General features: G+C 42.1%; 1 protein-coding gene across 1 annotated transcript in view; it reads right to left on the reverse strand.

The window, feature by feature from the left end:
* The window catches only part of LOC132824533 (low choriolytic enzyme-like), a 44,920-nt gene extending 35,805 nt beyond the window's left edge, over positions 1–9,115 (reverse strand). Inside the window, exons 1-2 of the mRNA XM_060839166.1 lie at positions 8,818–9,115; positions 380–532 (exon numbers count right to left, since the gene is read on the reverse strand). Coding sequence (XP_060695149.1) covers positions 380–532; positions 8,818–9,115 — 451 coding nt within the window. The remainder of the gene's footprint in view (positions 1–379; positions 533–8,817) is intronic.
* Positions 9,116–14,437: the final 5,322 nt, after the last annotated feature.

Below are 14,437 nucleotides of genomic sequence, written 5' to 3' on the forward strand. Positions count from 1 at the left end.
GACCTCCCAACTCCTGTACTTAATGCATTGACCAATAAGTGCAAGCATACCAAACACCTTCTTCACTATCCTGTACACCTGTGACTCCACTTTCAAGTAACTCTGAACCTGCACTTCAAGGTCTCTTTGTTTGGCAACTTTCCCCAGGACTTTACCATTAAGTGTAAAAGTCCTGCCCTGATTTCCATTTCCAAAATCCAGGTGGGACTTGAGCCTGGGTCCTAAAAACATTCCCCGGATCTCTGGATTAACAGTCTAGCGAAATATGACTAGGTTATCACCTCCTTAACTGGATATTTCACTGGGTATCATATCTTCATAATTATTACATATTTATATATAATCTGGAGCAAATATTAAAAAATGTAGTTTAGCTTACTGTAACGTTGGTCAATTGTATATGGTATATAAACAATCCCATCTCTTGAACGAGGCCACAGGCATGACCTGGGACCAAATAAACATTTCTTGGCATTTTTGGAACTTCCAGCTGCAATATCTCCAAATATAATATCTTTCTTATTGTCTTCCCCTAAGGCGAGAAAGAAGTTCCAACTGTTAAAAATGTAAAATATAAATACACAATATATAGATTCAACTAGATGTTAAAGCAGCTATAGGATGTTCTTGAGATTACATGATATATTTAAGTTTATCCACCATCTAAAGCAAAGATAATCACATTTTGGTGAATGTCTCGAAGCACCATAACACATCCCATCTCATGGAAGTTTGGCAAAGGTCAAATAATAACATTCTGGTCTTTTTTTTAAATGCAGAATTGAGATTCAATAGCATTAAATTTATTGAAGGAAAATATTTCAAAATCTCCTTTGAAACTGAAAATATACAGAAGAAAAGCAACTTGCATTTGTTCACAAGTTTCAAGAGGTAATTCTTAGGTGGTTCCAATAGTGACATTTCTCCCAGCCTAAGGTTTCTCCATAATACATTAGCAACTCCAGTACTGTGCTATTACTGGGATTTGTTCCACATAAATGTTCAATGGCAAATTGTTATGACACATTTAGGAGGGATGTACAAATATTTTGCACAGTCTTTACAGTAGAAGACACTAACAGCATTCCAAAAATCCCAAATAATCAAGGCATAAAAGGGGAAAAAACAAACACAATAACTATGACTGGAGAAATAATGCTTAGGAAACTAATACCAACAATTCCTCTCAACCTGACAGATTGCATCCTAGGATATTAAAAATATAGCTACAGAGATAATGGATGACTGCTAGTTGTCTTCTAAGTCCCAGAGGATAGACAAATAGTTAATGCAACACCTTTTCTTAAAAAGAGAAGGAGAAAAAAAGGGCAACCCTCAGCCAGTGATCTTAATATCTATTATTGGTAAAATGTTAGTCTTCTGTGATAGCAGAGCAGTATTTTTTATTTATTTGCTCATTGAGTATCCACAGACTACTCGCTGTTGAGAATACCACTCTCATACATAAAGCTGTATTTTGACAGTTCTTGACAGGTCTACACTTGTTGATAGACCTTGTCTCCTGTTGACATTCTTGACAGTTCATAACTGATTGATGCTTGTTACAAATCTTGGGAAGTTTGACAGTTTCATGGGCACTTGCACGTGTCACACATAATCTTCTCCACAGTTAACAGTCCAAAAGGGCACCAGAACAATCTCCCCTCCCTCACCATCAAAGTACCCCTAACTACACTCCCAAGCTGCCCTGAGATCATATGCAGGTGTAGCTGGGTTCTACAAAGTACTCTACCTACCTAAAATAAATGCACTGACAACAGACTTGCTCTTTCATGGTCTAAGCTCCTCGCTCTTCCTGACAGCAGAGGATCTCAGTGGAGATTAATCACGTGAATGGCCAACTGCCTCCTAGAACCATGCAACCCCACTGAAAATGAGAAGCATCAGATTTCGGATGCGTTGGTTGTTGGTGGGTGGTGGGAAGTTTGGAGGGGCATGTGTGAAGACCTGGACAGGGGCCACCCAACTTTTTTTTTGTCAATTTTATTGCAGAGGAGTGTTGCTGAACAAAGAGACCTTGGTGTGTAGGTTCACAGATCCTTGAAAGTAGAGTCGGTGTTTAGTATGCTTTTCCTTATTGGTTAGAGCATTGAGTACAGGAGTTGGGAGGTCATATTGTGGGTATACAGGACATTGGTTAGACCACTTTTGGAATATTGCATGAAATTCTGATCTCCTTCCTATTGGAAGCATGTTGTGAAACTTGAAAGGGTTCCAAAAAGATCGACAAGGATGTTGCCAGGGGTGGAGGATTGAGCTATGGGGAGAGGCTGAATAGGTTGGGGCTGTGTTTCTGTTGGAGGCTGAGGGATGACCCTATAGAGGTTTATAAAAACATGAGAGGCATGGATAGGGGCATGGTCTTTTCCCTGGAGTAGGGGAGTCCAGACCGAGAGGGCATAGGTTAAGGATGAGAGGGGAAAGATATAAAAGGGGCAACTTTTTCACACAGAGGGTGGTGTTTGTATAGAATGAGCTGCCAGAGGAAGTGGTGGAGGTTGGTACAATTACAGCATTTCAAAGACATCTGGCTATATGAATAGGAACGGTTTAGAGGGAGATAGGCCACGCGGTGGCAAATAGGATGAGATTAGGTTAGGATATCTGGTCGGCATGGACGAGTTGGACTGAAGGGTTTGTTTCCATGCTGTACTCTTCTATGACTCTAGGAGATAGTTTCGATTATGGCCAAAATCAGGTACATTGTGTTTAAATTTTAACTTGGTCAAAAATTCCACAGTTTCAGAAATGTTCAGGGTCAGAAAATGAAAGATGGATTTTGACTCGAAGCAATTATGGATGCAAAACTATATATTTCTGAATGTGTCTTTATACCACGCTATTTCAAATTTTAGCAAACATAGGGAAGTTCTACCTGTCAACATTAACTTTCAAGACGTGCACAAACAATGGCTACTTGGATAAGGCTCTGCACAGCTAGTACAGAAATATATCCCTGAAAGTAAAGTCTTGAGGAAAGAAGGCAAGGGCAGAAAAATTAGAAATATTTGTCAATAATTAACCACAGAAGCTATATCGGAAAAGCCTCAAAATGTACTTGCAAGGAAACATGCTAAACAATTAACATCTCACTCACCAACCTTCACCCACCTCAAATAAACAACTTGACTTCAAAGTTGCTATACTCACCAGCTGTTTCAAGTAATAGTATAAAAATATTAGAAGTGTTTTAAAAACAGTTATTTTACTTACTTGGCTACAATTACAATATTATAAAGTTGTAATTTACCATTTAATTAATTTTAAGTACTTTTAAAATTCATTGCAGAACTTTTCCTCATTAACTTAAAGTTTCCACAGACTTTGATGCAGGCATAGATTTAAGGTAAGGGGTAGAAGATTTAAAGGAGACGTGAGAAAATGTTTTATCACTCAGAGGTGGTGGAAATCTGACACTTGCTGCCTTTAATGATGGTAGAGACAGAAACCCTCATAACAATTACTCAGCAATTAGGTGTACACGTGGTGCCAAGGCACACAACAACTATAGACCTGGAAGTAGAATGTTTCGGTGGTTGTTTTTGATTGGTGCAGTCTTAATGGACCAAAGGGCCGTTTTCTTTGAAGTAGTTTATGAAAGATCAAAAATAGTTGAAAAATAGCTTAAGAACCAAAAAAACAATTACTGCAACTCCTGTAAGGCTGCTGCATATAAGGATGCATTGCTTCTATGCGCTAAGATCACAAGGACTTTGGCTCAGCATTTCCGCATCTCACTAGTAACTTCCTTCACTGATTGCTCCATCCTGCAATCACGACAGGAAATTCCTAAAGTTGTAGTGTAAAAAAGTGAAATGGAGTTTAAGTTATGGTCAATAGCAAGTGCCTCGGACTGGTGACAAGAAGATCTAGGCCAACATATACACCTTCTTTTTCATAACTTTCAAGCACAGTCAATTCATCTTCTCTCCTAATCGATTGGTGGAGAGGTTTATTTTGCTCTACCATCATTGTATTTACTAAATTCTGCTTATTCTGCACAAAGTAAGGATCCAACCAAAGAGTTCACTTTTTAATAAACATTTCCAATTTGGAGAATATTTTACACTTCTTATTGTTATACATTTTATTTCTTTTTTGTTGCTACATGTCAGTTACACACATAATTTAAGACAAAGTACCCCTTTAATGCTTACCAATCCATTGGTTAATTTCTGTAATCCTGGAAAATATATCCACGTCACTGTTCTCTCTGAATCTTGTTCTGAAAAAACCTGAAAATCAGTATTGATTAAGAATTATAAGTTTCATGTTTCCCCAACACCGCTGAAGTGTTCTCTGACTGGGAGAAAACATCCCTGTCTGGAGATTGTTGCATAGTGCCCATTCACCTGTTGTCATTGCGTCTGTTTGGTCTCACCATATACCATGCCTCAGGGCATCCCTGCCTTCAGCGTCTCACCAACATACCATGCTTCAGGACATCCTTGCCTGTAGCGTCTCACCAATATACCATGCTTCAGTACATCCTTGCCTGCAGCGTCTCACCAATATACCATGCCTCAAGACATCCTTGCCTGCAGCATCTTACCAATATACCATGCCTCAGGACATCCTTGCCTGCAGTGTCTCACCAATATACCATGCCTCAGGACATCCTTGCCTGCAGCGTATGAGATAGACAACATTGGTCGTCGCACATGAGTACTTGCCATGCGCACGGTGGGTGATGTCCCTACATGTATTGATAGTATCCATGTTGACACTCTGACATGTCTTGCAGTGGTTGCCAGGACAGGGTTGTACGCTGTCATGATTGATGTTGACCTCAAGGCTGGACAGTTTGCTGTAAACAATGGTCTATTTAATATTTGGTGGTTGTTTAAAGGCAAGAAGTGAGGGAATTGGGCAGATCCTCATCGATAATGTCTTACAGGCTGCAAAAAAATGGCGTAATTCCTCCACTCCCAGGAAATACTGGACAATAAAGGGTGCCCTATCAGTCATATTCAGTGTCTATCTCCTGAGGAGGTCATTACAGTTCCTTGCTGTGGCATGTTGGAACTGGCAATCGATGAGTTGAGCATTGTCTCCTGTTCTTCTAAGGGCGTCCTTCAGCACATTCAGGTGTCCATTCCATTCCTCCTTATCTGAGCAGATCCTGTGTATGCGTAGAGCTTGTCTGTAGGGGATGGCTGTTTTAATATGTTTAGGGTGGAAGTTAGAGAAGTGCAGCAATGTGAGGTTATCTGTGGGCTTGCGTTACAGTAAGGTACGAGGTGCCTGTCCTTGATGGTGATGCTTGTGTCAAAGAATGAGACTGATTTGAAAGAGTAGTCCATGGTAAGACTGATGATGGGATGAAACTTGTTGATACGACTGTGTAGTTGTTTCAGAGTCTCCTCTCCATGGGTCCAGAGGAAGAAAATATCATTAATATATCTCGTGAATAGTGTTGGTTGGAGTTCCTGTTCAGCAAAGAAGTCTTGTTTGAACTTGTGCGTGAAATGTTGGCATATTGGGGTGCAAATTTGGTCCCCATGCCTGTTTCGTGTGTCTGGATGAAGAACTGGTTGTCAAAGGTGAAGACATTATGGTCAACTAGGAAGCGGATGAGTTGTACGATGGTGCCTGGAGAGTGGCAGTAGTTGGTATTGTGTACTGAGGCTGTTGCAGCGATGCTTGTGTAGAGCGCCGAAACGTCCATGGTGTCAAGGAATGTTCCTGGTTCAACTGGTCCATAGGTGCCTAGTTTCCGTTAAAAAATCTGTAGTGTCGCGACAGAAGCTGGGGGCCCTCTGTACAATGGGTTTCAAGATGCCATTGACATAGCGAGAGAGGTTCTCACACAGAATCCCATATCCTGATATGGTGGGATGTCCAGATTTGTTGGCTTTGAGTATCTTTGGAAGGCAGTAGAAGTATGTTGGATGACAGTGTGTAGGATATTCTGAAGGATGGGATCAAAAGTCTTGATCGATCTGCTTAGTTCACAGATGTGCTCTTTGTTTGGATTGGCTGGTAGTTGCCTGTACTTGCCACAGCGAGAAACTGTAATGGTCTCCTCAGGAGACAGACATGGGATATGACCGATAGGGCACCCTTTGTTGCCCACTATTTCCTGGGAGCAGGGAAACTACTCTTCGCCATGTTCTTCGCAGCCTGCAAGACATTATCGATGAGGACATGCACCTCTCCAAGCTCTTCCCTATACCTCCACTTCTCGCCTTTAAACAATTGCCATTGTTTGCAGCAAACTGCCCAGCCATAGGACAACATCAAACCCAACACCATACAACCCTGTCCTGGCAACCACTGCGAGATGTGTCAGAGTGTCGGCATGGATATTACCATTACACAGGGGGACCCCACCCACCATGTGTACGGTAGGTATACATGCGACTCGGCCAACATTGTCTATCTCATACGCTGCAGGCAAAGATGCCCCGATGCATGGTACGTTGGCGAGATCAAGCAGATACTACAACAACAAATGAATGGATACTGTGCAACAATCGCCAGACAGTGATGTTCCCTTCCAGTCGGGAAACACCTCAGCAGTCAAGGACATTCAGCCTTGGATCTTCAGCTGACCATCCTCCAAGGCAGAGTTAAGGATCTGCAACAATGCAGAGTCGCTGAGCAGAGGCTGAAAGCCATGAGGACGGCCTCAACTGGGGGTCTTGGGTTCATGGCACACTACAGGTGACCCCACTACACTATACACACACTTCATACTTCACACACTCATACATTAGTACACACACACACACACACACACACACACACACACACACACACACACACACACACACACACACACACACACACACACACACACCCTGTCCCAGGCTTACACTCAATCTATGGGGTGAATCTGCATTTGCAGAATTGTATTTTCAAATACCTTCTATTTTGTTCAAAAAGCACAGAATCTGTAAGCAGTCAGTCCATGTGACATTTTATCAATTCCTACTTTCAAAACAGAACCGGTCTGACTCAAGGTTGGGACACAGACAGACTCTACCATCACACCTTTAATGCATTGGCTGAGCTGAGATCTCATTTTTTAAAAAATGAAACCTTAAGTTAATTCAGATAAATGTGAGGTGCTACATTTTGGGAAAGCAAATCTTAGCAGGACTTATACACTTAATGATAAGATCCTAGGGAGTGTTGCTGAACAAAGAGACCTAGGAGTGCAGGTTCATAGCACAGGTAGATAGGACAGTGAAGAAGGCGTTTGGTATGCTTTCCTTTATTGGTCAGAGTATTGAGTACAAGAGTTGGGAGGTCATGTTGCGGCTATACAGGACATTGGTTAGGCCACTGTTGGAATATTTCATGCATTTCTGGTCTCCTTCCTATTGGAAAGATGTGAAACTTGAAAAGGTTCAGTAAATATTTACAAGGATATTGCCAGGGTTGGAGGATTTGAGCTATAGGGAGAGGTTGAGTAGACTAGGCCTGTTTTCCCTGGAGCGTTGGAGGCTGAGGGATGACCTAATAGAGGTTTATAAAATCATGAGGGGCATGGATAGGGTCAGTAGACAAAGTATTTTTCCTGGGATGGGGGAGTCCAGAACTAGAGGGCATAGCTTTAGGATGAGAGGGGAAAGAGACCTAAGGGGCAACTTTTTCACACAGAGGATGGTAGGTGTATGGAATGAGCTGCCAGAGGAAGTGGTGAAGGCTGGTACAATTGTAACATTTAAAAGGCATCTGGATGGTTATATGAATAAGAAGGGTTTGGACAAATGTGGGCTGGGTGCTGGCAGGTGGAACTATATTGGGTTGGGATAGCTGGTCGGCATGGACAAGTTGGGCTGAAGGGTCTGTTTCTGTGTTGTACATCTCTATGACTCTATGTCTATGACTGGAATTAAGTTCTGCGATTTACACATTAATCAATTAAACCCTGCACCCCGTTCTAAGTGATTAAAGACTTAACACCAATCTAGGTTTGTTCAGTTGTATAACACTTTGATCTTTTAGTATGTGTTCGATGATCCTGCCCCACTGTCGTCCCATTTTCCTATCCCTGTATCAGTCAAAGCAAAATGCTCAGAGACACCGTATAGTTTCACCTCCTTCATCTTTATTCTGGGCCCTGGAGGAAGAGAGAACGATCGCCCATGTGCATAGAGACATGAGTTCTCGGACTTCTCTCTTGCAGGTGGGAGCATCCAGATAAGGCGACATATATATTGACAGGGTGACCGTCACAATCAGCGAGTGTCAATAGTAAAGCTTAAGCCATCTGCTGTTACACAGTGAATGTTCTTCGCCTTGTTAACTGGCTTCACATAATGAATACTTTTCACCTTGTTAACCCACTAACCTTGCCTGCAGGACCCCATTGTTTACTGCAAGTTCTTACCTGATCCGAGTCATGCTATCTGAACCTTTTGTTTCACAAAAACTCAAAACTTAACTCTTTCCCTATCTCATATCTTATATACTTTCTCATTCCCTCTTTTTATCCTTTCATGATAACCACATAGCAGACATTACCATTTTGCATAAGACTCTGACAACCAGTATTTAAGCAAGCTATTGATACATAGCATACAATCTTTATAACAACAAAGATTACTAGTCCACTACTGTAAACAGAATTTGAAGAATCCTCCCATGTGGAACAAAAAATTCACCAGCAAAGTTCTTAAATCTGCAGTCCTTAGTGACCATCTAATCCCCTCCAAGTCAAGTGGAAACTCATTCACTAAAGTCCAATCTGAATAAAAATTCAGTCTGTCCTTGCACCACTCCTCAAAGAAATCTCAATTCTTGGATAAGTGTAGTGAAATACTTAACAAAGCTGACGAGACTTACATCCTTGCAGAGATACTTCAGATGGAGGATACCAGCACATCTGACTGTGCAGTGCAGCAGCTACAGGCTGGGTGAACGCAGCATTTTTCATTGTTGCGTCTGCTCCCGCTCTGCTGTTAAATGTAACACAGCCAACTAGCTGTTGTGATGCTAGCTTGATCACAGAGCCTTCATACCCCTTAAATGATCGAAAGACAAGGTAAAGCTCACTTGGTTCAATGTCCGTAGGAAGGCCACTGAAAAAAAGCGTTCCAACCTCCTCTTCACTGTTGTTAGCTTCTTCACTTGTCGTGCTCATGACTGGGGAGCGGATTGAATCCTTTGGACCAGGTTGTGGAGGGGTGGTCAGTGGTCAAAAGGTGTGCTTTACCTGGGAATGGAGAAACCCTAGAGACGATGTTAGCCGCTGGAAGTATCTCTTCACTTCCCCTCTCATTCCTTCCTTGCCAAGGTGGTTATCAGTATGAAGGCAGTCACAAAATTAACTACACTCAATTGTGTCTGCTGATTTCAACATTCTTAGTCATCTTGAAACCTATTACTCTGTTCACTATTTATGACATTATTGAGTTATATACAATCCATAAACTACTAAATTGTACTGCCTAAACAATTCAGTCGATTATAAACAATCAATGGTCCTAAATTCAATCCCTCGGGGGACCCCATTCAGGTTATTCAAAAATTATTTTCTTTTAACAACTTGAGACTTGGTCAGGAAAAGTATTTCAAAAGTCTGGAACAGCAAGAAAACAAAATGTTTCCTGTCCTTCAGTGATTGAAGGGGTAGTTTCAGTTCAGATTTAAATCCCAAATATTCATGGGAAATAAATGCAGAATATTTTAAAATATGTCCTCCAAATGAACCTTCCCAAATACAGTGGTAATTTTGGTAGAGATCAACATTCTTTGAATTTGCAATATGAAGGGGGCCACTGAAGTATTAACAATAACTGAAAGAATTCAAACAGCTCAGCCTCAAGTTCTAATATTCTCTAGAAAATCTTAACAAAACACCAAACTAAAAATGCACTCTTTGTGAACGCTCTGCATTAAAATCACAGCAGCAAAGATATTATAATACAATACTCTCCGCTGGCTAAAGCATGATCACTGACCTAACTTTTTTTTATACAGGCATTGTAGAATTTCAAACAAATCAGGGCTCAAGGCACTCAATCAATTTGTTTTAAGGTTTGATTATTTTAAAAAGGACACAATGCTGTATAATTTCAATGTAAAAACAAAATCTGCCCGTTACACAGCTCACAAAACACATTGAATTGAGATCCTAATTCAAACAAGGCAAAACAGTTACTTAAAAAGGATTTTCCAAACCAGTATTTTAACAAGACAATATTTTTGAACATCAAACACTCTCAGCATGGCACCGTTTACATTGAAACTTTCCTTTTTAAACCCAAGTATTAGTAGAACCTTAATTTCAGCATTTCTCGTTCTTATCTATTTGTTTTTCCATTCTTATAAAAAGAGAAAGCCCTTGCTCTAGAACATATGGCACCAGTCCAAGCCACTTTCTTCCCCCAGAACAAAGAGTCACAGAGCCTCAAACTTCGCCACTTGGGGACTTTAACCCTTTTCTCACTTTACTCCTCAAATGGGCTCAAACCCTAATCAAACACAGATGATTCAAATCTCACTTAAACACAGAGAACTTCAATTTCAATGAAACACAGGGAACCCGAATCCCGCTTAAACACAGAGAACTGGAATCCCACTGAAACGCATGAACTTTAATACTGCACGGAGGACTCAAACCTCAATTTAACCCACTCAGGGGACATGAACCCCAATACCGTGCAGAGTACTTGAACCTTAATTGAACCCACCCAGAAGAGTCGAACCCCGTTACAGCGTGGAGGACCCAAATCTCAATTTAACCCAGGAGACTTAAACTTCCCCCCCACCCCACCCAATCCAGCACAGAGAACTTGAACCTGTCAGCGTGCTTGCAAAACTATGTCTCTCAACTGAACTACCGTTCAAGGAGTCCATAAAAAAGTGATTGAGTGAGGGAACCGTTTCCAGCACCCAGGAATATTCAAAGTTTGTGCGAAGATTTGTAGCTCGGGTGCTTGTTGTTGTGGTTCTGTTCGCCGAGCTGGAAGTTTTTGTTGCAAACGTTTCGTCCCCTGGCTAGGTGACATCATCAGTGCTTTGGAGCCTCCTGCGAAGCGCTTCTTTGATGTTTCTTCCGGTATTTATAGTGGTCTGTCCTTGCCGCTTCCGGGTGTCAGTTTCAGCTGTCCGCTGTAGTGATTGCTATATTGGGTCCAGGTCGATGTGTTTGTTGATGGAGTTTGTGGATGAATGCCATGCCTCTAGGAATTCCCTGGCTGTTCTCTGTCTGGCTTGCCCTATGATAGTAGTGTTGTCCCAGTCGAATTCATGTTGCTTGTTGTCTGCGTGTGTGGCTACTAGGAATAGCTGGTCGTGTCGTTTCGTGGCCAGGTGATGTTCATGTATGCAGATTGTTAGCTGTCTTCCTGTTTGTCCTATATAGTGTTTTGTGCAGTCCTTGCATGGTATTTTGTACACTACATTAGTTTTGCTCATGTTGGGTATCGGGTCCTTCCTTCTAGTGAGTTGTCTGAGCGTGGCTGTTGGTTTGTGTGCCGTTATGAGTCCTAAGGGTCGCAGTAGTCTGGCTGTCAGTTCTGAAACGCTCCTGATGTATGGTAGTGTGGCTAGTCCTTTTGGTTGTGGCATGTCCTCGTTCCGTGGTCTGTCTCTTAGGCATCTGTTGATGAAGTTGGGCGGGTATCCGTTCTTGGCGAATACCTTGTATAGGTGTTCCTCTTCCTTTTTTTTCACAGTTCTGGTGTACTGCAGTGTGTTGTGGCCCTTTTGAATAGTGTCCTGATGCAGCTTCGTTTGTGTGTGTTGGGGTGGTTACTTTCATAGTTTAGGACTTGGTCTGTGTGTGTTGTTTTCCTGTGTACCCTTGTGGTGAATTCTCCGTTCGGTGAATTCGGTGAAATAAAAAGAAGAGGAACACCTATACAAGGTATTCGCCAAAAACGGATACCCGCCCAACTTCATCAACAGATGCCTAAGATAAAGACCACGGAACGAGGACATGCCACAACCAAAAGGACTAGCCACACTACCATACATCAGGAGCATTTCAGAACTGACAGCCAGACTACTGCGACCTTTAGGACTCATAATGGCACACAAACCAACAGCCACGCTCAGACAACAACTCACTAGAACGAAGGACCCGATACCCAACATGAGCAAAACTAATGTAGTGTACAAAATACCATACAAGGACTGCACAAAACACTATATAGGACAAACAGGAAGACAGCTAACAATCCGCATACATGAACATCAACTGGCCACGAAACGACACGACCAGCTATCCCTAGTAGCCACACATGCAGACAACAAGCAACATGAATTCAACTGGGACAACACTACTATCATAGGGCAAGCCAGACAGAGAACAGCCAGGGAATTCCTAGAGGCATGGCATTCATCCACAAACTCCATCAACAAACACATCGACCTGGACCCAATATACTAACCACTACAGCGGACAGCTGAAACTGACACCCGGAAGCGGCAAGGACAGACCACTATAAATACCGGAAGAAACATCAAAGAAGCGCTTCGCAGGAGGCTCCAAAGCACTGATGATGTCACCTAGCCAGGGGACGAAACGTTTGCAACAAAACCTTCCAGCTCGCTGAACAGAACCACAACACCCAGGAATATCGAGAGGGACCAAGGTTTAAACTCTTACCTTGTGGGCCTGTCTGTCTTGAGACATGGATGTTCAGGGCGATGTTGACACCATCCGATTGTAACCAACCATTTGGATCATGTTGACTACACCAATATTGTCGTCCCATTCTCATCTCAGTCAAAGCAAAACCTTAGAGACACTGTATAGTTTTACCTCCTTCATCTTTATTCTGGGACCTGGAAGGAGAGAGAACGATTGCCCATGTGCAGAGACATGAGTTCTCAGTCTTCTCTCCAACAGCAGCCTACCATTGAATTATATAGTCACTTGCAGGTGGGAGCATCCAGATAAGGCGACGTATATATTGACTGGGTGACCGTCACAATCAGCGAGTATCAATAGAAAAGCTTAAGCCATCTGCTGTTACACAGTGAATGTTCTTCACCTTGTTAACTAGCTTCACATAATGAATACTTTTCACCTTGTTAAATGATTTTACAGATTGAATTCTTCTTCACCTTGTTAAATGGCTTCACATAATGAATGCTTTTCCACCTTGTTAACCCACTAACCTTGCCTGCAGGACCCCACTGTTTACTGCAAGTTCTTATCTGATCTGAGTCATGCTATCTGAACCTTTTGTTTCACAAAACCTCAAAACTTAACTCTTTCCCTATCTCATATCTTATACACTTTCTCGCCACTAGCTACCTGACGAAGGAGCAGCGCTCCGAAAGTTAGTACTTCCAAAAACCCCTTTGGACCTTAACCTGGTGTTGTGTGACTTTTAACTTTGTCCACCCTGGCACCTACACAACATGACCAATAAGGAGAAACACACCTCTGCAAAAATTCAACTTATATCAGAGATGTGTACCTGTTTGGGTTCATTATTTATCCAACCTCTCAAGAGTAAAATTTCTTCACTAACTTCGTTTTCTGAGAAAAAATATGCTGTTTCTCTGTGCAGAGGCTTACAGTGTTCGGGCTGAAGCCTCTCCATGTTGCACAGTTCAAGGGAAATCTCACTCATGCATACTCTGTTACTAAAATTTACAACGTTAGGAATGAAAGCTCATTAATCCACCAGTTTGTTCATGTTAAGAAGGGACATTGACTGGTTTCAGCAAACCATACCAAGTCAGGCAATCAGGACACTCGTAAAAGGGTTACCAATTAGTGAAGGAGCTATACCTAAAAGCAGGATTAACAGAAAAGGAGGACTGGGTAAAAAGGAAAGGTAGGGAACTGAACTTAAAGGGCGTGATGGTCAGGGCTTGGTGATTCTGTGGAATGAAGAAAGATAGCTGTGATGCTGAGGTAACAGTCATAGGGTCAAGACGGGGAACCAAGGGTGTCTGCTGGATATTAAGGATAGAGAATATAATTGTTAGGTTGCTGAGCAAGGAAGGTAGAAAAAGCACTGGAACTGAATGACAGCAGAGTGCAAGATTGAGCCTGGGCATTTGGATCTCAAAGGGCATGGGACCAAGAGGGAGGGGAAGAAGGACAGGGGCAGTAAGACTAAGTAAGAAGGTCATCAAAGGTTATGGGGAGAATTATATTAAAAGGGAAGGTAGAAGGTTGAAAACTCAAAGTAAAAGTTTAACAGCACCTATATACTGAAAACAATTTTCCAAATGTGGGGTTTGAGAATGGAAAAGGTCCCTCAGCTCCTCTTGCCTTTTACCTTCCATTCAAATCAACTGAGAATAATATCCTGCCCGTAGTTAGACACAGCAGCATTTATCCTGTGTGTCCTCACTGTCCATCTATAAATCCTTGTTGTTGCCGAGGGGCCCCTCCCTCAATGCTCAAGGGATGGGTTCCAAGGGGGAGGTCAAGGTCCCTCAGCTCCTCTTGCAAAACCAGCAAATGACAGCATCATGTATTGAGTGATGTGGT

The sequence above is a fragment of the Hemiscyllium ocellatum genome, chromosome 18 (genome assembly GCF_020745735.1).
Source record: "Hemiscyllium ocellatum isolate sHemOce1 chromosome 18, sHemOce1.pat.X.cur, whole genome shotgun sequence".
Classification (NCBI taxonomy): Eukaryota; Metazoa; Chordata; class Chondrichthyes; order Orectolobiformes; family Hemiscylliidae; genus Hemiscyllium; species Hemiscyllium ocellatum.